At 44.8% G+C, this 24,598-nt stretch overlaps 1 protein-coding gene across 4 annotated transcripts in view; it reads left to right on the top strand.

Annotated features, from left to right (window-relative positions):
* AUTS2 (activator of transcription and developmental regulator AUTS2) overlaps positions 1-24,598 on the top strand; it is a 1,102,591-nt gene that overhangs the window by 771,174 nt on the left and 306,819 nt on the right. For all 4 annotated transcript variants that reach the window (XM_079796033.1, XM_079796031.1, XM_079796032.1 and 1 more), the window contains exon 5: positions 16,264-16,293. In XM_079796033.1, the coding sequence (XP_079652159.1) occupies positions 16,264-16,293 (30 nt within the window). The remainder of the gene's footprint in view (positions 1-16,263; positions 16,294-24,598) is intronic.

Raw genomic sequence — 24,598 nt, 5'->3', positions numbered from 1 at the left:
AAGAACAGTGAGATTATCATTTGCCATCTTATGACCTCCAGAGACCAGTGTCTGTCAGAACCTCAGGGACCCCATCATATGGGTGACATTTTTTGTGTCTGTGTGTATGTATATATCCTTTTTTCCTCTAATTGAACAAATAACATGATCATTAAAAAATTACTACAAATTTAAAGATGAAAATACAAATAATTCAAACTTTTAATCACTCAGACATAGGCAATTAACATTTGGTGCATCTTTTTCAAGTCTTTTTTTTTCCCCCTGTGTGTGTATGTAGAAATTCCAAAGTAATACTGTATATGTAATTAAGTGCATCTTACTTTTCTTTAATTACAGTCATAACAATAAAAGAAGCACTTTTCATGGATTATTTCTTTACCTCTTCCTTGAGAGACAAATACATTATCCCTATAAAAAGAAATTGAACCTGAGAGAGGATGTGCAACTCACCCAAGATCACTTATAGGATTTTTATTTCAAATTCCCTATACTGTGATCATTTTTTCACTTTTATAGAATTTCTTATGAACATTATTTTTGTGGGCGAACACCACACTTGCACATCGCTCTGTTCCCCAATCTGTGGGGACATTCATGTTCACGTGTGTGTACTCAGTTCATCTAGAAATTTAGAAATACCTGGGTTCCAGTGACTGGAGCTTCCTCTTACAGATATCTCACTCTTGGCAAGTTGCTCAATGTCTTTAACACTCACTCTCTCCCTGTAAAACTGGAATGCTAAAAAGGTACACAGCAGGATGGGGAGAGGGTGGAGAGGTGTTGTAACGTTTAAAACGGGGAGATAAGTATATTATTGGGTTGTTTCCTAACTGCATGATGAATTCGTAAACAACATTGTGAACAAATTCTTCTAAACAGAAAGGGTTGATCTGAAGAGGTAAAGCTTGGTGCGTGTCACAGGATTATTCTTCAGATAAAAAGTCGACATCCCTTCAGAAGTGGGCGACTGTCTGCCTCCCCACAGCCCAGCCAGCATTGTGTGTCAGCATCAGCACTTACATAGTTTTTCTTCTTTAGAGATGAAAAGGAAATAAGCTCTTTTTTAATTTGCATATCTTTGATTATTGGTGAAGTTGAATTTTTCCTATGTTTATTAGCCATCTACTTCCTCTCCCCTGAATTGAGCCTCTGCATTGGGAAGGAAGGATGAGTCTGCAACTAGCTAGAGACAAGATGCTCCGTGATCATTACCGGAGCCATGGGCCAGGGTTGCAGGGGAGAGGACTAAGAGCCTCCTGGGACTCCTAGGCGACCATCAAGTAGGCTTCTTCCCCATCCAGAGCCCGGCTTTCTGCACAGTCAGCTTATCATCGGTATTTGCTCCCTACCTTTTCACTTGTTAAGAAATAGTTTGGATTTCTGAGAGGGGCTCTTTACATTCCACTCAAGCCGGGGCTTATAATTCTTTCCCGACCAGCCTGCTTGTTCAGTTTGGGTTCTGCTGAGTCCCATTGGTTCGCAGTGCATTGCTGTAGATCTTGCCTGAGTCTTTTACGAGCCCTGCCATCCAGCCAGGAGCTGTGACTGCTCTGTAACCTCCTTAGATTTAAATCTGTTGCTCGCGTTCCCATAGTGTTACAGAGCAGCAGAGCCCATCCATACTGATGTCTTAATATCATTCTCTGCTCCTTGGATTTATAGGGTAAAATAAACCTTCTGCCATAGAAGTGTTTATTGATTACTGAAGTACATAGTAAAGCCGAAGAATAAAGTAAGACCAAGTAATCGGTCCTATTCCTGGGGGACGACAGTCAACCCTGGCCACGCAGCCTCCGGGGGCCGCCTTGCGCTGGAGCTAGGAGGCTCCCATTTCATTGGGCGTCCAAACAGTAAGCAGTGAGTGATAGAAACCAGGCAGAAAAAGTGAATACTGTGTGATTCCATTTACATAAAACTCTAGAAAATATACAAACGAATCTATAGTGACAGGAAGCAGATCAGTGGTTGGGCAGGGAGAGGAGCCGGGGATTAACAAAGCACAAGGAAACTTGGGGGCGGTGGATGTGTGCACCCCCATCTTGATTGTGGTGATGGCTTCGCGGTGGGTATATGAGAAGATAGATTAAATAGTGCCCTTCAAATATGGGCAGTCTGTTCGCGTCAGTTATATCTCAATAAAGCCATGAAATAGACAATAGTAAACAGTATAGAGAGACAATCCGTGGCTCACTTAGTGCTGGAACGTTTTTCTCTTTCCTTAGGAAGCTCTGTTTTAAGGAACATTCGGAAGGACTTGAGTGAGACTAAATTTCACCTTCACATTAGGAGAAATGGGGGTTTCAGAAGACTGAATGGTGCCATGAAAAATAAAATAAAAAGAGCAAAAAAAGGGCAAGATCTCTTCCTCCATCCCTTTTTCGTTCTTACATCTGAACCTTAAGAGGTGGCTTGTCATACAGTGTTTTGCTAAAACAAAAGAAGCAGAGCCCTTGAGAAAAAAGCCTGCGTTCTCTTCTTACCGCCCCTCCCTCTGCTGTCACATGCCCCCATCCAGAGGAGAGAGTCTGTGCTCCGAATGTTGGCAGGCTGGAAAGGGACAGGCATTTTTGACACAAAGAGATGTTTGTTTTCCTTGCATTTTAACTCTTAATTTTTGACACAGTGGGGAGCTCCAGCATGGCTGCCATTTAAAATGTAACAATGCCATGGTGTTCTGACTGCCTCTGTCACAGGGGCGTCGTGACTGAAGGCCAGGAGACAAAGCAAATGAGGCCAGAGACAGCGCCTGCTGCTGAGGGGCTGGTCCGCTTCTCTGCGCGAATGTCTCTCTCCTCTGGCCTGAGGAGGAGTCTCTCAGGGAGACTAGAGCTGGAATTTGTACAACCTCCATTCAGCCCCCTTGATTTTAATCAGAAATGCACAATTATTCTTTTCCTCCAAATAGAGAAACTCAATCCCCATTTTAAATTCAATTATTGTAATTGCAGCATTCAGAAAAAATAGCACATTCATTTTCTAATAAGAGATTGTGGAGACCAAATTACTGCATATAGTATGTCAAAACAGGAAACTTGAGACTGGCAGGCCAGTGGGTGTTTTTATCTTGGCAATTTGTATTTTCTTGCAGACAATTTATAGTAATCCTACCCTTCCCTGTTTATGATTCAGAAGACTAGCTTTTCAAGCCATCCTACAATAAAGACTGTTGTTAGGTACAATTTAATTTAAAATCCCAGTTATGAGTCTGATGAATTCTAAGAGGGGCAATAGTAAAGCACCTAATAAAGGTCGGGGGCGGGGGGGACCAGTCTGGCACATCTTTGGATGCTCTTGAACCACCTTCTAATAATTGTAGATCAGTTTGTCTCAGGCCATGTTTCTGTTCCTTTGGCTGTGCTTTTTACTACCTTGCATTTTAAAAACTAAACCAGCAATCTGGTTGTAGGATGTTGATATGTGGCCATTATGTTCCAGCAATATGAGAGCACCATTTTCCCTTTTCCCATCCCATTCCAGTTGCTTTTGTTGGCTTAAGGGTGAGTCCAATGTAAGTTTGGGTTTCCTGATTGTCTGAAAAGAATATTGTAATGATCGGATTTCTTCAAGAATATGGCATTACTGTCTTAGGATTTACTTTTACCCTGGAGTTGAACAACCATGTCTTTCTCATGGCTACATTAAGACAGCCACCACACTCACACACCTTAGCATCCACTCCACTAACCACTGTCTAGTTCTTTACCTCAGCTACACACTTTCTATGACACCTTCCCGCAGGTATTCTGCTAATGTAACTTATAAACTCTGAGCTATTTTTGGAGAAACTGACCACAGTGTTGAAGATGCTGGAAACCAACAGCTGAAGGATGGCGAGGAAAGCCAGGGAAAGCTTCCATCCATAAGGAAGAGGGAGCAGACACCCCTGGGTGTCCCAGAGGATAGAAGTGGTTGAATCGTTGAGTGCCTACCGAGTGCCAAGCACGTTAGCTATAGTCTCTCAACTAGTCCCCAGTTTTGCAGGCACTGAAGTTTATGCTCTAGGAAGTCTTATCTCTTCCCAAGGTTACTCTGTTGGTTAATTTTGTTAGATCCATCCCTAAGTAGGCCTTGCATATAAATGAACCTTGTGCACAGGGCTGTCCAAGGAGCTCCTTATTCTGACTGGTTAGAATCTCTGGATAAACTTCAAAATGGCTGGTTTCCTAGTTGTACTCATAATCACCTGGTGTTTTTTGTATCTATCTTATCTGTCTATTTATTTTGCCAATTTTAATTTGAGTGAACATCTTAATAACGTCAAAGCCCACGTCATTATTGCACTATACATAACCTACAAGTTTAGACCCCATATCTTATATCTATGCATTTTATTTTCGTCCCTACACACAGATTACTGACTACTATTTGACTGAAGCATAAATTCAAGTTGTATCCACCAGTTTTTTTTCTCATCAAGAACCTAAAGGAATGCTTAGAAACTTGAATTCTAAAGTGTCTTGCCTTACAGATATCTCCCCTCCCCCTCCCGATACTATCAACAATAAGAAGTATAAAAATAAATAAATAAAAATAAAGTGGCTTGCCTTTTGGTATTTGATCAGTGAAATAAACCCATTTGTTACCAGGAAGGCTCCTGTTGTTCTCTGCTTCAGAGAGAATGGTACTTCCTGTTTGTTTGGGTTGTTGTTTTTGGATAGCATAGTGTCACGTCTTCAGACACCTCCCAAGCAGAAATCCTTGCAGAATATGATTTCCCCTCTGGCAATAAAATGGCCCCCCCCCAAAAAAAAATGGAAACCCAACATTTAAATAACTATTATGTTACCTCATTTCTGAGTGTGATAGAACATAGCTTTTATAAAAGACTTGGAAGAATAAAGCTATTGAGTCTTTTTTTCTGGCTGCTTTCACATGCTTGAACTCATTTAATTCTCACACAAAAATCCTGTGGAGTATGTATCACCCCCATTTACAAGTGAAAAAAAAAAAAAAAAGTAGGCTCTAGCCCCGGTGGGTTCAGTTGGTTGGAGCATTGTCCTGTACATCAAAAGGTGGGTTCTATCCCCAGTCAGGGCACATACTGGAGGCAATCGATCAATGTTTTTCTCTTACATTGATATCTCTCTCTCCCCCTCCCTCCCTCATCTCCCCTCTCTCTAAAAATCAATAAAAACATATACTGAGGTGAGAATCAAAAAAAGAAAAAAAAAAAAAAAGGTAGGCTCCCGGGTGTTAAGTACCTTTCCCAAGACTGCACGGCTGCTAAGTGGGGGGGGAGGGGGGGGTCAGAATTTGAACCTGGGTCAGCCACAGATTGAATGAGCACGTCCCTGAGCCAGGCACTGTGCTGGGCCTCCTCCTGAGGGAGCGCTGCCCAGGGTGGAGTGGAAATGTGGCCGATGGCTGCCTTCTCTGCTGCCCATGGTTTGGGCTCCCTCCGTTCAGTTTCAGCTTGGCTTACCCTTTGCCAAACAATCAACCCACAAGATGTGCTTTCAGGTAGTTTGCTTGGATAGTGCATGAGCGGGAGTGAGGTGGCATATTGTACTTGCCGAGCACGTGAAGTCCGAGGCTGAGAACATGAATCAGCACGAACAGAACTGGGTTCAAGTGCTGCCTCTGCCGGTGAAGCCTTAACGTCTTGATAATGGAGAGCTTGTCACGTTTCCCGCCCAGGCTGCTGCAGGGCAGTCTTTTTCAATGACCGGCAGCTGCTGGCTGGCATTTGTAGGGGAGACGCTCTAAGATGGCTCCTACGGAGAATTTCTCCCCTGGAAGAACCATGCTGAGGTGAAATGCAGTTCAGGAGCCAGGCTCTTCCAAAAGAGACAGCTCAAAGCTGCGCTGCTACCTGGACCCTCCTCTTTATCCTTTTGCCTGAGGTGGACATTGTCCCTTTGGCAGGGAGTTGAGTCGCGTAGTCGCAGCTTAGCAGTGCCTCACAACTCGAGCTGGAAGGAAGAGTGGTTTGCAGCAGCTTCATTACCTGGGGAAAAAGAACTCGGAGTTACAGGCACTTTAAGAAAGATGCTTTTACTTTGAGTATTGGAGAAAATAGAACAATTACCTATTGAAGGCAAAGTGGATGAAAAACACCTCTGTTCGTACTACCCTGATCATTTAATCTATTCAGATTCATTCTGCTCTCTGAAGGGGATTCAAGCCAACTGTCTGTTCTTCCTGGCTGCACCCCATTCTTCTCCAGGCTTCGCAGGACACATGGCGAGCGCCTGAGGTTCCAGCTAATGACAGACATTTCCTGCTCCAGGAGGGGACTCCTCCAAGGGCTTGAGCGTCTTGCACAGTTTCAGAAATATGAAATGAAGAGGAGGGAGGAGGAATCCATAAATCATCAAATCGTTATTGGGCATGGTTTCGGGTCCTAAAACTGCCCTGGGCCCTGTGATGATTCCAGACTGCTCTCTGGAGGAGCTCACCATCTGCTGGGGGAGCAAGACTTACGTACGTGAAATCAATGAAGAATTGTACTCTATCTAAACGAGATTTCCAGCACCTGGTACACATACTCCTCAAAAAACACACACAAGATGCTCTTTGTTAATGAATGAATGAATGAATGAATGCTTTTTAATACTACGGAGTGCTTTTTATGTGTCAGGCACTGTTCTATACCCATTTGTGCTAATTATATATACTTACTATATTATTATTATTATGTTATTTATTAACTCAGTGAATGCTCTCCACAGCCTGGGAGGTAAACACTGTCAATAGCCCCATTTGATAGATAATGAAACTGAGGCCTGGAGAGGTTAAGATACTTGCCAGAGGTCCTATAGCTCATACGTGGCAGAGCCAGGATTTGACTTTAAGCACTGTCGCCCTCTCTAAAGCTCAGACCAGCTTGGACCAACCCTGTGCGCTTTGGCCTGCCTTACCTCCCCCGCCCCCAGCCCCGCCAGGCCTCTCATTTGTAGTTTCTTTTACGGAGCACATTTCTAAACGAGAACGGTTGCTCTGCTTTAAGGACATACAAATGGCTTGCCCTCACCTGTCAAGCATGATCCTTGTATTTTACCAGGCCCATTATGAACGCAATCTTTCTGTCGAAAATTTGCATACCTCCTTTCTTGAAAAGTAATGACAGCAATTTCTTTCCCTCCGCTCACTTTCTGAGTGTCTCATTTAACGGCACCTGTGAAACCGACAGGCGCAGAGATGAGAAGTGAAAGAGAGCAGTTGATTAAATCATCATCAAGTCGGCCTCAGAAAGTCAATTCTGCTTGCCGTCTGCAATGATATCCTTTTATCTTAAAGTAATGAGCTATGGCACTTTTGCATCGGGTAATGCGATAAGTTCTATTAGCATGTTCCATTTGCCTCACAAGCAAGGGCAAGTCATTTTAGCTAGCTCATATCACTGCAATCAAAGCAATTGGCTTCCCAGGCAGAGAAGAAAGGGAAAAGGCTCAGGGTGATTTCTATGGATCACAACACAGCGGAAAAAATAGACTCTTGTATTATTTTAACCCGTAACATACTTTTCCTTTTTGCTCATCAGCAAATTTGTGTTTTATTAGCTAACACAGGACTCTGAAAGAACCGAGCTTTAGTGGAAGCAAAACTAGGGGGCTCCAGCCCCACCCAAAGAAACCAGCGACTGACCAGAAAGGGAAGAGTGCAGCACTCAGGGTCACATAGGAAACACCAAAGAACACGGACGAATAGGTCTCCCTGCTACTCACACTGTGCACTCATAATACATTCTTGCTGTACACCATCTTCAAAGTCATTTGTAAGAGGTCCCTAGGCAGGCACAGATTAATGCTATTGATGACTTAGAATCGGTAAATCAATGACAAAGAGGCAAAGGATCTGGTGCTTAAGCTTAAAAGAGATCTTTTACAAATCACCCAGCCCTAAACTGAGTTTTACCTTTGGATAAGAAATTCATTTTTCTCATTTTGCCAACCACTGAGGCTTGTGGGCTCTGGGTTTTAAGTAAATTTCGCCTTTGGGTTTATGTATGTTTGTTTATACTTGGCAAAATGTGACTTCCTTTCTTCTAAGGGAAGAAAATGCTGAACTCTCCAAAAATTTGTGAAATATCCACTTATTTTCCTACTTCCAAAAACCCAACGATATTTTAATGAGCTAAGTGGAAATTTACAGCATACAGTGTTTTATGAAATACACCTGGATTTCAAAGTGACAAAAAGAAAAAAAAATATTGACGATAAATTTGCGAGCTTTAGAACTTCAGGTTTGAACAAAATGATTTGTCAGTATATTTGCACTTCTAATGGTTGGTCAGAATGAACCTAGCACATAGTAGGCATTTTAAAATTATTTATTGAATGAAATTGTGTGATCATCTAAGAGACCCTAGAGTGAGAGTAAGAAATGTTCCCCTTGCCCCTCAAATCACATCGGTCATTGGAGCTCCAGCCAGTTCAAGCTGAGAACTTGCAAAATTGCCCAATTCTGCAGACTCCCCATGCAGGAGTCGCACTTCACCAATACACAATTCCAGAAGCTTCTGTAAGCTTACTCTTAGCTATACCTCAACAGCTGCAGATTGCTGGACCTTGTATGATTTTCAAATGTGCTCATTTCATAATTGTCAGAAACTTTGTGCTTATATTTTACGCTATGTTTGGCATACAAACTTTTTTATTAGACTTTCATTTTGGAGGGGGGGGGTGATTTCATTGGATCAGACATAGTTATTGTAACACTACAGGGGAGGAGGAACCAGTGGCATCATTTTGTAATCAGGAAGAATACCTCAAATCTTCAGGATTAAACCTTCTATTTCTAGGGCCCACGAGCTTTAAATTTCACTTCAAGTCCAAGGCTGTGAGAGGACTGTACACCATGGAAATGAGGGCTCTGGGGGTGACCGAGACAGACATCAGCTAGTGGCTGCCCGTTCTGCCTGTACAAGGACCTGGGCAAGTGGGGAGATGATAGTGGACATGATTTTGGTCACCGTGCCGCCACCTCACTTCTTTAAATAAGAAAATAAGTGTCATGTTTTCTGCAGGTGGCTTCTTCTGAAATTGCTTTGAGGTGAGGGATGTCTTTACAGGCTTAGATAAACCGCCTCCCCCAAAGGGGAACCGATTTGTTTTGTCACTGGCAAAGTTAAATTGTACCTGATGTTAGACACAGTGGTTTACAAGTTGGGGTTCTCCCTCATTTTCCTCTCATTTCCTTTAGGCAGAAAGGAGAATAAAATAACTTTATTCAGCAATGGTGTTCAGCCCTGACACCTTTGGTGGCAGTGATAAATGGATTTGAGATACGAAATAACTGCTCCAGCAAGGTCCATTGAGCAGAATAGAGAGCAATGCCCTCCTCAATGTCATTGTATGTGATATATTCAATGATTGCCACTTTCTGCTTAAGAATGCATTCCATCACAAGGTCCCTAGAATTCCATTTCATTCCCTTATTCTGAATGAGGCAGGGAGGTGTCGCAGACCTTGACTTATTTCAATTTGGATCAAAGTCTTAAAACACAGGTATTGCGATTCCTAAATGGAAATGAGAAATGTTTGCTTTTGAGGAAATACAATGAAGTCATAATCACATAATAGAAGATACTTTCTTCTGGGCCCCAACTCTAAGCTCTTCGGACAATTCTAACACTGCCCAGTGTGTTCAAATACACACCCCATTGTATTAAACAGTCAGGTTAGTCCGTGTTTCCTGTGCCTTCTTCCTTTGGAATTACTCGTCTTTTAAATCATAGTTTGCTTGTGTTGGGTGGGATCAACCACACTTGGAAGAATTTCAAAGAAGAATGGGATAAATGTATCAATATGATTGAGGCCTACTATGTCCCACGGCCTGGAGATACAAAGATGAGGAAGGCGCTGCCCTTCCCTATGTGGGATCACTCTCCGATGAGGAAGACGTGTGGCAAACAGTGAAATACCGTTTTGTAAGGAATGGAGACAGAAGCAATTAATCATAAAAAGTATTAGAATTCTAAGAATTCTTCTAAGAAGAGTATTGGAACAGTCACTGTGTTTTTAAAGGCACATTAAAGGTTTTTAGGTAGGATTTGATGGAATAGAGTTCCAGGCAGAGGGAATTGTTAGGGCTGAGTGTGACCAAGTGTGGCCAGGTGTGGCTAGAGCAAGGAGTATGTTGGAATTTTGCTACTCAACAGTAGGGACACAGACCAAGGCCAATCTATCAGCTGGTTGTAACTAGTCTGATATGAAGTTAGTAAGGTAGTTGAGACTAAGCATTTGAAAGCTTTTATAGCAATCAATAGAGTAATTTTACATATTTTAAATCAAATAACATAGTTTATGTGTTTTTTTATTTTTCTAACAATTTATTTTTTACTGTGTATTATAAAAATACTAGTAGCCCTGCACACGTATCCGTGCGCCAGTAGCTCGCCAGTAACTCACTGCCGCCCTCCAGTAGCTCTCTGCCTGCTGCCCCGCCCTCCTGTAGCTCCTCCCACCCCCCCTCATAGCTTGCTGCCCTGCCCCCTCCTGTAGCTCTCCACTGCCCGCTTGTAGCTCGCTGCCCCACCCTCCTGCTGATCCATGATCCGGTTGTCATGCGGTCAGTCTTTACGCTTCACAGCGTAACAACCATTTGCATATTACGTCTTTATTATATAGGATTGGTCACAATGTACTTCAAAACAAAACAAAACAAAAACAAACAGCCCCTCTCCACAGAAAGGCTGAGGAGCACTGTGCTGAAGGCGTGGCTAGAAGTTGGGGTAGGAAAGTTGGAAGTGTCATGATCACATTGAAATTTAGGAAATCCACTGTGGTCAGTAAGGACTTGGATCAGAAAAAGAAGAGACCGTGGGTCCTGGGAAGCATCATTAGCCTCTTGTAATGATAAAATAAATGCCTGCACTAAAGTGGTGTCCATGACCATGGAGATGGAGAGGACTTAAAAGGTAGAATAGATAATGTTGGGTGAGAAAGGAAGGTAGGTCTGCTCAAGGATGGTGGGAACAACATGGGAGCAGGACAGGTTGGGTAAGCAAAGGATGGTGGGTCTAGATTTAGAGGGATGCTTGAGTCTGAGGTATTAATAGGGCTTGAGTGGGAGGAGATTAGCACAGAGAAACATGTTGATAATAGTTAACATTTATTGTCTCCACGTACTCTGTGCCATGCATTGTCTAAGTTGTTTACACATATTATCTCATTTTATTCTCATCTTCTTATGAGGAAAATGGCATTATCACCCACATTTACAGCTAAGTAAACTGAGATGTATAGACTTTACCAAAGCCACATAGCTGGAAAATGATGAGCATAGAGATTTTTAGTCTCAACATAGAAATGGTAGATGGAACCTAGGGACTCTCCAAGGACTCCCCTGGAAGCCATCTAGAAACAATGGAACTGCAGGTGCTGCTCTGGGGAGACCGGGCATTAAAGAATATGCAGAACGGGAAGGGCCGTGAAAAGATACAAGGAAAAAACAATATTGGCAAACGTGTACAAGGGGAAAGTCCCGGATGTTCAATGGAAATAATCAAAATATCCAGCACTAGGGAACTTCTGACAATTTACAATCCAAACGGTGGATTGCAGTGCAGCCTTTTTTATAAGTGATGGTACAGGGTCAATGTTACTCATGAAACTAAAGTATTTGGCATATTATGCAAAAACAAAACAGGTTACAAAAATATTAGGGTTTCATTTCTTAAAATGTGTGTGTGAAGAAGAGAAAGGATGGAGAAGACTGGAAAGAATTGTACAAATATGTCAACAGTGTCAATGGATGGCCGATTGGTGGGTAACTTTTTAAAATGTAGTCAATAAATATGCATTAATCTTTAAAGGAAAAACTATTAGGTAGGTGGGTGGGTTACTTGGTTTATTGGTTGAAGAATTTGAGGGGGTCATGTCTGGGAGAGGGGGGGCATGTCTGGGAGAGGGGGGACATGTCTGGGAGCGGAAGGAGGTGCCTCGGAAGGTTCAGGTCTGATTTGTGAGGCTGGCGGGAGGAAGGGGACGATGAAGTGGATGGTGATGTGTTGGAATGGCTGCGTGTACTCAGGTGAGGAACTGGTCCCTTTCTAATTCTGCACTCGAGGCACGTGGTTTGGACTCCACACCGCGTTTCCCTCTTTTGTCTGTGGTGGGTTTGGGTGGTATCTTTGTCTGAAGACTGAGTGACCAAGAATCCTTCCCCGGGTGGGTTAGTATACGGGCGGGTTGTTCCTTTTCATGGCTTGCTTTTAAAATGCAGGAAAATATTTTCAGCTCTGCACACAGGGCTTTGAAATCTAGTCATGGAGAGTCCTCCGTCACCTCAAGCTGGTCGTTAGTGTGCAACCTGTTTGCTAATAACCCAATGCCGGACCTCGATGTCAAAATGCTTAGACTGGCCAAATCAGCTGGGGCCCCGTTTCTGCATTTGACATGCCTTTTCCATTTCCCAGCCTCATGCAGAACATAAACCTGAATCAGGAGGTGGCTCGGTGTGAACTCTGATAAATTGGAGTGGGTGTCCAGGGATTGGGGAGCAGACACTTCTTCTTTTAACCTTTCAAGACCAAGAATCATTTGGCCAAAAATCCACCAAGTATGGAACTTAGGGTATGAAAGCTGCACAGTGTATTAAATGTGAATTTGAGACCATGAATTCTCCCCACACCGACTCCATAAAACAGCCTCCCTTTTTCATAAAGCAGGCCCATAAACCGCTGCCAGCGGAGCAGAAAGACTCCTTAGGCCCGTGGCTGGCTTTCCGTCTGGGGTTGTCAACAAACCCCCTTTATGAGTGGAATAGACCTCTTGTATGTGTGGAGCTTCTGGCTTTTTACAGAGTGTGTTAGGAGCCAGGCTAGGCAAACGTTAGGCGCTGTTTGCTGAGTGCATTTATTGCCTTTGCATAATTTATGAGCTGGAGGGGTTGACCATCATTCGTCTCTGCCAGGGGCTGGCACTCGAGGCTCCAGAGAGCGAGGCTGTAAATTGGATGGCGCGCTCCTGCTGAGCTCACGGCAAAGTCCTCGGGTCAGTGTGGGAATTTAATACCAGAAATGGAACTGTTTTCTCAGCGCGCCATGTGGGCCCCGCGCAGCCGAGCCTGTTTTGGCAGACTCTGCGGCTGGCCTCGTCGAGGAGCTGTCACTCACCCGCATGTTGCGTGGGGAGCCTGAGCATTTTTAATCGGCTTGGCATCCGTGCTGCTTCCATAATGGATACCAGTAGGTCTCAGCTCCCCACCATATGCTTAGCTCTGGAGACAAGGTGCTTCTGGGTATATCAGTAATTACTTGATGCGGAATTAAGTGGACCTTGAAATTAGAACTGGACCGTTGGAAAGCAGGAAGCTTAACACTTTGATAGAAGTAACCATTCCCAGGGACACGCTGCTGTTAGGATGGGGGGCGGTGTGGACACTGGAGGTTCTTTCCCGGCCTCCCCACTCCCTCTGTGCTCCAGCCGTCAGCGGTCATTGCTTACCTCACAAGGCGGGCTGTGAACAGCTGGGAGAAGGAGCCTGCCTGGCCAAATCCTCGTCCTCTTCCACACGCCCCCCCCCCTCCCGCCCCAATCATGCTTTGTCACCCTTGAGAATGTGCCCAGAATTTGGGAACCTCAAGGAAGGCTTAATTAAAGGCAATGGGAAAAGCACACCATCAGTCTGTTCTAGGCCTTCAACGTCGCCACGTCACGTCACCATTTTCTTTCTCAGCTATAAAAAGTTTGACTTTTTATAATAGAGAAATCCACTCATCAGGCAAAAGAGAGTAAGCTTGGACCCTCTGAGGTTGAGGTTGAAAGCTTGGTTGAAAATGATTCAGATGTACTTGGTTAAAGCACTGTCACTAGAACTCGGGTAAGCGTATGGCATCGAGGAGCCAGTGGAAAAGAAAACGTTACAGCCCTCCAGTCCGTACGGCTGTGATGTGAGCCCCTAAATGCTCGTAGTACAGACAGCTTAGGCTGGGAAGCGGAAGTAGTCTCCACAGTGTGTCTAATAATACCAAGATGTCCCTTTGGATGGGGTTAGGGTTATTTTCAATTGTGGTTTAAATACTATAACTTATCTGGTATCTGAACAAACAAGTCCAGAGGTGGGCTGCTCTGAGGGTGGTTCAGATGGCTCAATTGTGCCAGAGTTTTTCTTCCTTTGGCCTGATCATCTTGTTTTTGTACTCGGTTTTTTTGCCTCATATCTGCAAGATGGCTGCCCCAGGTCCAGACCTCACATCCTCATGCAGTCATGTTCAAAGGCAAGAGGCAAGTCCTCTGCTTTTCTTCCTCTTTTGAGGAGAGAAAATGCTTCCAGAACCATCAGCAGACATTTCCTCAAGTCTCAGCCAAAAATGTATCTTATGGCCACCCTCAGCTGCAAGGAAAGTTGGAAAAGAGAGAATATCTGGCTTTTTCATTCTCCAAATGTCAGGAGAAGGTACAAACTAAGGGAAGGGATGGTGAATGGCTGTGGGTATCTAGCCAGTAGTGACTGCTGTATAAGCAAATTTATTTTCTGTGTCTGTTCATAGCGGCATCAACTCCCACATCCAGGTGGCCACACTAAAAATCCTTGGCAGCATCCTCGACTCATCCCTCTGACTTGCTTCCCATATCCATGTGTTATCAAGTCCTGTTGGTTCTACCTTTAGAATTGCTCTACCATCTGTTCTTCTCTTTCTCAAACCACACACCCTGCTGGTATAGACAGTGCGATGGCTGCCAAACTGGTGTCCCTATGACCCGGCTTCTCCCACAGTGCACTCTCTCCTCCACCGTGGGAAGCATCATCTTAATAGAACATAGCTCTGGTCATGCACCCCCTGCTCAGAGTCTGTGTTCTAACTCTGTTTCTGCAGTCATGCACCGCAACAGTGTTTCAGTCAACCACCATATATGACGGTGGTCCCCCAAGATTGTAGTGGGGCTCAAACATTTTTATCACCTAGTGACGTTGCAGCTGTCGTAACATCGTAGTGCCACTCGTTACTGGTGTCTTTGTGGAGTGCTTATGCAAACAAGCCTACTGCACTGCCAGTCCTATAGAGGTTTAATTTTGTGCAGTACATAATGCTTGACAATAATCATGACTGTGTTATGGGTTGATGTACTTCCTATACTTTACATTATTATTTTAGAGTGTACTCTTTCTCTTATTAAAAAAAAAAAAAGTTTGCTGAAAAACAGTATGCCGTCTTATCCCAGCCGCAGCCTCATACATCTCATGTTTCCTGCCTCTCTTGATTGCCTCCTTCTGTCCTGTGCTTGACTTAACCTCGTGTTGTTTTGTCCAGAAGCACGCTGTATGGCCGGTAGCCCAGGAGCAGTAGGCTAGACCATGTAGCCTCGGTGTGTAGTAGGCTCTACCATCCAGGTTTCTGTAAGCGCAGTCTATGATGTTCATACAACAATTAAATCGCTAAACAGCACATTTCTCAGGACATATCCTGGTCACTCCATGGTGCGTGACTGGACAGCTACCTTAGGGACAGTCCTGGGTCTTCTTTAAATCTCTGCCTTGCTTCTCAAAGGCATTTGAGTGAATGAACTCTTTATCTGCTGTGCATTTACTTTAACAAAACATGTCCCTTTTAAAAAAAAATAAGATGTTGGATAACAGAACATTCTTGATTTTTAAAAAATTTTGTATTCTTTTTTCCCTTTGAGTTAATTATCATTCCTGGTTATCCCAAACCCAGCTCAGCAGTTGGTACGTGGGATCTGTTAGACATGGTGCAAGTGAGTCTACTGTCCTAAAACTTGTTTTTTTGCCCATATTGTTGATTTGGTACCCTGACCTCTATCCTTGGCATGTATTTTATAGAGAACATTCCCTCTGTTCTCTGGAAAAGGCAGCCTCCCAGTGGTGAGCCTCACCCATTATGCTCTATTTCCTTCCCAATCTAAATGAGAGATTGCAGTGCCCAGCGTCTTACCTCTTTTCTTCTAGAAAGGTACCAGGAGTGAGACAGCCATTGACAATAGAAGGTAGAAGGTCTCCATTAAAGAATTGATTTTTGCTCTCAATCTCATCAAATGATCTTGATTCACCTAACCCTGTGGCGGCTTGGCTCCCACTGGGCATCCCCTCTGCCATGCAATAAGGGGGCTCCCTGGGGTGATGAGCATACACCAGACTGCCCACAGGAGGAGCCACAGAGCACAGGCGCAGAGGACACAGCGGGCAGCTGCTCGGCATCCTGCTTCTTACCTGTAGCACTCCGGCCAAAGAATCTCCACCCAGCTCAGACCACGATCCCTTTTCCTTTACTGGTCTTGCTTTTGTTTTCTGTATCAAAGACGAAAATCTACTCCATTTTTGCACTAACCCTCATTCTCTTGTTTCCTTTTTCAGTGTGACAGCGACAGTGACCAGGAAGAGAAGGTAAGACGCCCCCACCCGCAATTGTGGGCACAGCACACAGACACTGAGCACTGCGGTTCTCCCACACACGCTGCTGGGGGGGGGGGGGGCGGTAACAGCTTCATGGGGGCAGCGCCTTTCTCTTCTGTAAAGTCAGGTTTTATTCACAAAGTGATGTTTTCTATAATAAGAAATAACATCTAATTTATGAGGTCCACTTTTTTAAAATAAGCTCTTTAATAGTGCACATATGTGACACTAAGTTTTCACATTATAAAAGATTTCAAAAGAGAAAATGATTTATTTTAATAGCATTCTGATTTTTCTTCTTTAATCCTTGGTTGGAACATTAAATGTGCTAGTATGTATTTCTAATGTCATGTTTTCATTTATCTTACTGGCCCGTATGCTTCTTCCTGCTTTTCTGTACATATTGGCTTCTCAATGGAGATGTTAATGGTAATGTTTCTAGGAATGTCATCCTGGGGCGAGGGGTGGGCAGGGCGGTCAGAGGGGAACTGCTCTCTCTCATCAGGCGGATGGCCAGGTGGGAGGGCAGTCTTCCAGCAGGTGCATTCTGTTTCGAGGCTGATGGCCACCAGCCTTTGCATCCGGTTCAACGTGGGTGAGGAAGGGGGGCTCTGGGTTGAGCTCTCAGAACACTGGATCACAGCCTGGTAATGTGAACTTCCTGCTGCCTGAAGCAAAGGGATGTTTTGTCTGTTTGGTCTTTCTTCCTAAATGTTCAAATCCCCCGACCCAATTTCTTCCCAGTGTATTTCCAAAAGTTACCTGAATATTATGATTTCTCTATTACTTGGCACCAAAAGGAACTGCTGGTCTCCCTTCCCCAGTTTCTGGATCTGTCCTGCGGAGCCAGCGTCCCTGAGCCCCATTTTCCATCTCCTCCTACCTGCTTGCTGATTTTATTCAGCATCTGCAGTTAGCGTTTAGTGGGATCTTTCCATCAGCCCAGACTCGCCCTCCTTCTCTGCTGCCAGCCTCCGAGAGAGATGTGGAGGCTCTTGTTCTGTGCTGTTGTTAATTTGAATTCAGCATATGTAGCCTGTTATAAAATGCGAGACATCATCATTTGAGCAGGTCAAGCATATTCAGATGAAGACAAATGGTGCTTATTTGATTTCCTTAAAATCAGGAAATGAAAAAAGTGCTCTCTGGAGAAATCATGTTCTGCCTGACTTGGATGATAGACCAATGCGTGTCCCCAGATAAGAACAGGCTCTCGCCCTGAGGTTTTTATCTCTGAAGGACGGCCAGGACTGTCAGCTTGCTGACATGTGCATTATCCATGTCATTTTAAACAAAGTGACCTATGGAAGGGTGTGCTGTGCTGTGACATGGTAATGGGCTGTTGGATGACAGCGAAAGTACACACTGCAAAGGGGGCTGTGGACTATTCTTTTGTTTAACTGACAAGTAGGAGCTTCCTTACTCCAGCCCCCGGAGTACGAGCTGCTTAGAAGCCAGTCTCCCGGTGTCTCGGGCGCCAGTGAGTAGTGGGTGCCAGAGGCGCGTGGGCAGCTTGGAGGGTCAGTGTTCAGGGCGTGCCCACCAGCCCTTGGAGCCGTCGGGCCACATCCCACGTGGCAGGTGTCACCACAGGCAGCAGGCAGGACAGGTACCTGCTGCCATTCCAGCGGCTCTTCCACAGCGATGGTTGGCCTCTCTGTGCAAGGTGGTGGCACTTCTCCAAGGGGATGAGCCTGCTCGGGGTCTCACAGCCCAGCAGACATTCTTCCTTGGAAGGCGCTGTGAATTCCGGAAGCGTCACCTACCTGCAGTGGGAGAGGTGGTGAGGATGTCCAGTTGTGCATTCCGTGTGCATGTCTTGATAGGCAGTCTCAACCTGGGCGGCACACCGATCACGGGGAAGCTGTAAAATCCCCACCCCTGGGCCCTTCCAGGCCGACCTCAGAGTCCTCCAGGTTTCAGCACCACTCCTCAAGATGATCAGCTGACGGGTCATTTGGGGAATTACCAAAGCTGCCCCGGGCTTTCAGAGGGACCCGGGTGTTTCCACCTACTGCCAACACCAGTCCTTCCGGGGCCGGGTTCCCAAGTCATTGCTGTTCGGGCTTCAGTCTCTGACACCAGACTGGGCGGTGGGAAGTGGCTGGTGCCCACCACTCAGTTCAGGACGATTTCAGAGCAATGCAGGACAATAAGGAGATGGATATAGGCACGCCCTTGAGAGTGGGGAGATGGCGGGGGAGGGGCGGGCGTTCGGACTGATCCTCCCTCCTGTGCGCACTTCTGCCTCTGTTGCCCCCCACCCCGCCCCTGTCGTCTTTCCTGTGGACTGTGGTGGCCCTGCAGGTCCTCTTCTTACCTGGGAGCTGCTCCACAGCCACTCTCACATCACCTCTCCCTGCTCCCCTCCCCCGGCCATTCCTCCCAGGGCTCCTGACAGGAGCAATTGGGACTCTAATTGCAGCCATGCCTGCTCGCCCTGTTAGTTAAGACTATCAGGCTCCCCTTTTGGACTGGGATTGTCCGGTGGTTTTCACTGGCTTTAATGCCATCCCCCCAGACTTGTGCTCTGTGCCCGAGCCGGGCCCTGTCAGCCTCCTCTGTGCCAGAGCCTCCTGCCTGAGCCCCACAGCTAACCGGGCTGCTTTCATGTGCCCCTTGGAGGATTCGGATTCAAATCTGAATTGCTAATGATGGAAAGGATGCCACTCAGTGTCCTGGGATCCCATCAGTAGCCCCACCAGGGATGCTGTTGGAGGCAGAAGTGAGACTTGTAGGGCACCCACTGGGACTCTCTCTGGAAGACCTGTCATTCTCTTACTCCGCGGGGATCCGCAGAGCTGGCGGTCTAAAATTAGGGCACCGCGTTTCACACAGCTGACTGAATTAAGATAAACTCTGCTTTCCTCTGATACGAAGCTGTAATTTATAAAATGATACCCTTACTAATTAATGTGGAAGTGACTGGGAAAGGGGCTGGAAAGCAGAGCTTTCCATCAATGCAGACGATGTACTTGTGGGTGGAAAGCCTTTGATGAGCCACAAGCAGCACATCTCTCCTAGCCTCCCCTCCCACAACATCGGAGAGCCGGGAGGGCTCCGGTGAGGTGGGAATGGGCGGGGTTAGGTAAGGCTGGAGCGCTGCACCTCAGGCGTGGGGTTGTCTTCACTGTGGTTAGTGACAGAGGCCGCACTTGGCGCCTTAATCACCCACATGAAGCAATTATTCCAATCCCCCCACTGGAAATGAATTGGTTTCATGAGAACAAAGAGGCAACATACGTACACATTTCCACATATTTGGCCTATATTTCCTCTTGCTTCCTCTTTCTCTGCCACGGCAGCTATTCTGCCAAAGAACACCCTCCTATTGGGTTATGAAAGTAATGTGAAGACTGACAGTCATTCTCACTTGATATACTCACCCCCCTTTTATTGTGTGGGCCACGTGGCAGAGTTGGCTGGAAGGCCTCGTGTTCAGTGGTCCAACACTTGGGCATCCGAGTCCGGTGGCCTAGGCTTCTTTCGGGCTGTCCCTTACCACTTTGTAGCTGTGGACAAGCCTCAGTTCTCTCATCTGCCAAATGGAGATAACAACAGCTCCTCCTGTAGTCCTGTGACAGTTCGATGAAGGCACTTGGCTCAAGGCCTGGGCCATAGTGTGTGCTCCATAAATGTTAGTTCCATTCGTTTTACTTGGGTGAAAGGGGAGAGCCCCCTCAGGGCAGGAGGAAGCCTATCCTCCTCTTTAGAAAGCTCAAGCTCTGCCAGGAACCCTGCCAGAGGACGTCAGGGAGGATTGGTTTCCACTGGAACCTGGGGCTCAGCCTTCATCCCCAGGGGCGCTGCTTCCTGCTACAAGCTGAATGGAAGGGCAGTGAGCTTCAGAAGGGTCCCCAAACTGTATTTTGAACTCCTTATCTTAAACATCAGGCTTTCTTTTGGGCAAAGCCCTGGAGCCACAAGCAGGCATGCTACCCTGGATTGTACAGCTCTTGTCCCACATACCAAACACCGTTGGTTCCCAGATGTCCATCACAGGGGAGACATTCGGACTCAGTACATCTGGGACGGGGGCACAGCATCTGTATTTTTTTAAATGCTTCCTAGGGAAGTCTGACACACAATGGGTTTTGAGAACCACTACCTTATAACAACTGTCAAAGAGAAACATACTTTTCCATTGGCTATGCTCTTAACAATTTGAGAGTTCAGAGGAAAGACTAGAAAACTATGGAGGTATTTGTGTACATGCACCCACATGCTTATGTTTATAGATGCATGACATATACACACATGCAAAACACACATATACAATCTCGTCACAGATAGGAACTCCTCTCATTTACCTAATGAAGCTTTTAGCATGAGTTCCGATGGCAGTTCCTCTGTCTGGGCTTTTACCCATTCGAGTGACCACTGGAGAAGGTTGCCTTGCTCCTGTGGTTTGCGCACCAGTACCTGGAAGTCTCCTGGGACTCGGACTAATGGCAAAGGCAGTACCACTTCTTTTCCACATCAGCTTCCTCTCCCCGACTTGCACACACTTTTTGGTTGCATTATAATTTTTTAATCCATGCTAAATTTGTAGGTTTGATCATTTTGTTTTTACTTGTGTGGGAAGGGTGCCGTTTCTAAGAAAAGCAAGCGAGGAGACCAGCACAGGCTTTTGTTCCTAGCTCAACACAAACCACATGCCTCACTTGGCTCTTGAAGGACGCAGAAACTGCTGAGATATCAAACTGAAGACTGGGCATGTGGCTGTGCTTATAGTGGAAGAGTCCCACCCCTTGATTGGCCACGTTTCACAATTGGTCAAGATTGTGCACCCTCAGCAACATTCTTGAGACTCAGAAGGCCCTCATTGTTGCTTTCCCATCCCTGGTTTGAAATAGGAGGTGTTCTGATCAGGAGACAACTCAGAGATGCTGTGCTATTTTGCAGCTAGAGAGAGGAATTTCCTTCTCCCTTCCAGTTTCACAGCAGCAGCAGAGCCAACAACCATTCCCCAGACAGCGAGCAGGGGCCCATGTTCTTGTCTTCAGATCCCTAGCTCTGGTATAATGCCGGGCACAAATTGGGTGTTCAGTAAAGTTCACTGTTTTGCTAAATTTGCATTTCAGTTCCTGGATACTCATCTCCAAATGGAGGGGATACATGAAACAAGTTGAGAAAACAAGTTCATGTCAACCCCAGTGTTTATTTTCTGAATTCCAACAAAAATGTGCTCTCATCTTCTGCCTTCTATATTTATTTTACAATTTTATTTTCTCATAAGATACTTTAAGCCATCTGTAAATTCGCTAGCTTATTTGGAAATTTCTACAACTTCTGGCAGAATTTCAAGTGCTTTCCATTTTGGATGCCTGATTTCCATAATGCCCATCCACTTAACCTCTTTTTACTCCTCTAAGATTATGTCTGGGTCAAAATTGTTCTTCCAACATCATCATATTTCCAACTGCCTTAATTCCATCATATCCATCCAAAAATTCTAATACAATCTTTGCATTAAATTTCTATTGCAGATTACTTTTAATTCTGACTTTCATTAAGTTCTTATTTTTTTCATATCACAGCATTTTTATGCCAAACCAAAAATTGCTTCACTCACATTGATGTGTATGTTGAATATCTGCCCATTAAGACCATGCCATGCAACTGAAAAAGCTAGAGGTTACAAATGTACAGATTTTTTATTAAATGTAAATTAATAAAAAGAATACTCAAGAGTTCTTGGAAATTTGTCAGATGTCTTCAGTTACACTCTTATTCTGTAGAATGAATAGAGAGGAGAAAGAGCAAGTCTAGATGTTCTGTTGTTCATTGTGAGAGGGTAATGGAGAAGGATACTCTGAAGACCTGTTTCTTATTTCTCACCAGCCAGCTGTGTGGCCTGGGGCAGGTTACCTAATGTTGCTGAGTATTAGTTTTGTCATCTATAAAATGAGCCTGGATTTAATGATCCAACACTGAATATCCTGATTTTCTATGTAGCAATTTACAGAGGCCCAACAACATGACAGAACAAGAGGGAAATTAATATGTGAATGATTTCCTCTTTGCCAAGGTACAAGGAAGTTATATAAGGATTGTCTCCATTCTCCAATTCCTAAGAGGGAAGGCTCATAGTGGGTAGGTCAGAGCACATCGCTGTTGACTCTTCCAAGTAACTGAAGGAAACATTCATATCCATTTCCCCCCCCCCCCCCAAGTATCTACTGATGAACCAACATGGGCATTGTAGCTGCTTAACTGTGTTATGTCTGTCACCATGCACCTGTCAGTAGGCAGCAGAGCAATTAGCTTAATCTCTGTTTTTTAATTACTCTATTTGGGAGTGCATGGGGACACATGAAGAGCTAGCTTACATAATGTGCTTTAGGAACTCACTTGACTGATAATAAGTATTATTTGAACCTATAAAAGGAATTCTGGAAAAGTGCAGGGTTGAGTACCTGATTCCACATCCCCAGAGAATAGGTCAGCTGCTTTCTCCTAGAATGACCATCAGCTTGGGTTGATGACTTACCATGAAGGGACGTTGCAGAGCCAAGGAGGAGTCAAGTGAAAGTGATGCTTTTCATCCTCATGAATTGAATATGAATCCTGAGTCATCTGAATAGTTGGAAGGTCCTAGCAGAGGCTTTTGTACTGGTTTTACGTTTAACAACATAAATTATGCTAGTGGCTTCTCATAGCATATAACCTGGGCTGGCTCTTTGATTGTTAGAAGAGTGGGTCTTGTTAATTCCAGTTGGTGAGTGTTCTGTCCTCAATAAAGATGTACAAATTTCTTTGTAGTCATGCAGTGTGTGTGTGAAAGTTTCAGCTGGAAGGCCCAATTGCCCTCTTTCTCTGCATCATGGAGCTCTGAGAGTCACATTGAGAAGCACTGGCTGTAGACCTGCATGACATCTCCCGCCACTTAGAGAGGGACCAGCAGCAGCTTTCTCCTGATGTTCCAAACCCAAGCTTGGATCATGGTCTTCCCAGTACTTCCATGTTTATGGAGACAGTGGAATGGAGCGTTTGAAATAAGGACTGACCAGGAATCCCTGGGATGGTAGTTGTTTCCCAAGGGGCTCAGTTTGGACTTTATTTTTTTTGAGGGGGGAAGGGCTTTTAGTGTATTTTCATCTTCCTACTTTCTTGGACTAAGACATGTAGATGCTACTCAATTCTCAGGGACAGCAAAAACAAATTAAGAGTAAGGTCAATAGTAATAATTAAATAATAAGAAGACTCACCCTTTTGCATTGAAGAGAAGATTGTATTATTTGAAATACTTTACAAATGTCATTTTATATGATGTGTTTAAATACTTATTATGGGTTCTATATGTATCCTTATATATAGCATTGCTGACCATCTGTAATGTACCAAACTCAACGACAGGTCCTTTCAAGGACTGTATCTTCTCATCATTTTACAAATGAAGAAAACTAAACCTAAGAACTAGTAAATGATGGTGCTGAGGTATAAACTGTCTCTTAGGATGCCAAGAACTGGGCTCTTTTCCCCATAACATGCCGCTTCCCTATACATCAGGGTGAGCTGGGATATACCCAGAAGTGCCATTTGAGAACCCTGCTACCTTCCTCTCTGTGCCTCATTGTCTTTGGGCTACAAGAAGCCTGGATTATATCTTATCAATCCACCCTTAACCCCACTAGGTCCTAAAATTTCAAGCATGGCAGTTGCTCAGGAAACTGAATAAATACAATTTGGTTCCACTGATAACTTAGATGTACAAGCTCTTCTAAAATGGGCCATTTTTTAAATAAACCTGGGAAGCAATTGTCCAAGGTGAAAAGGGAAGGGCTACAAGGTATGTCTCAACTCTTACAAACAAGCAGCAAAATTGCCTGTGCACCACCATGAGTACGTAGAGACAGAGACCATACCAACCAGAAGACTAAGCATGAGCCATATTTGGTCAAGGAGCCCAGTCTTCTTTTAGTGTCTATATATGTATAAACATTTAAATCTTATTAAGCCCTAGGCTCCCAGCATGTGCCTCGCACCTAGTATGTACCTGACCCTTAGTAGGTGCCATACAAATATTCCTGTTACACCTGGAAGTTGCTTTGTTGATTGTCTAAATCTCAGAAAGGAAAAGGGACTTGTCACAGACCTAACTCCTCTCCTCCCGGCGCCCCCACGCCGGGACAGTGTGGGGAGAACTGGGCCTGAACGGAGGCTCATTTTGAAGCTCCCAGTCCAGAGCCTCCTGCATCCAAGAGGTCTCCCCAGACTTTTCTTCCTGTTCCCAGCACATGGGAGAACAGGCATGATATCACCATGGCCACTGAACTTACGCACTCTCAAACAG

Source organism: Cnephaeus nilssonii, assembly GCF_951640355.1.
Source record: "Cnephaeus nilssonii genome assembly, chromosome: 2".
In the NCBI taxonomy this organism is placed as follows: domain Eukaryota; kingdom Metazoa; phylum Chordata; class Mammalia; order Chiroptera; family Vespertilionidae; genus Cnephaeus; species Cnephaeus nilssonii.
Note: the sequence above shows the minus strand (reverse complement) of the source record. Positions and strands in the feature narration are given on the sequence as shown.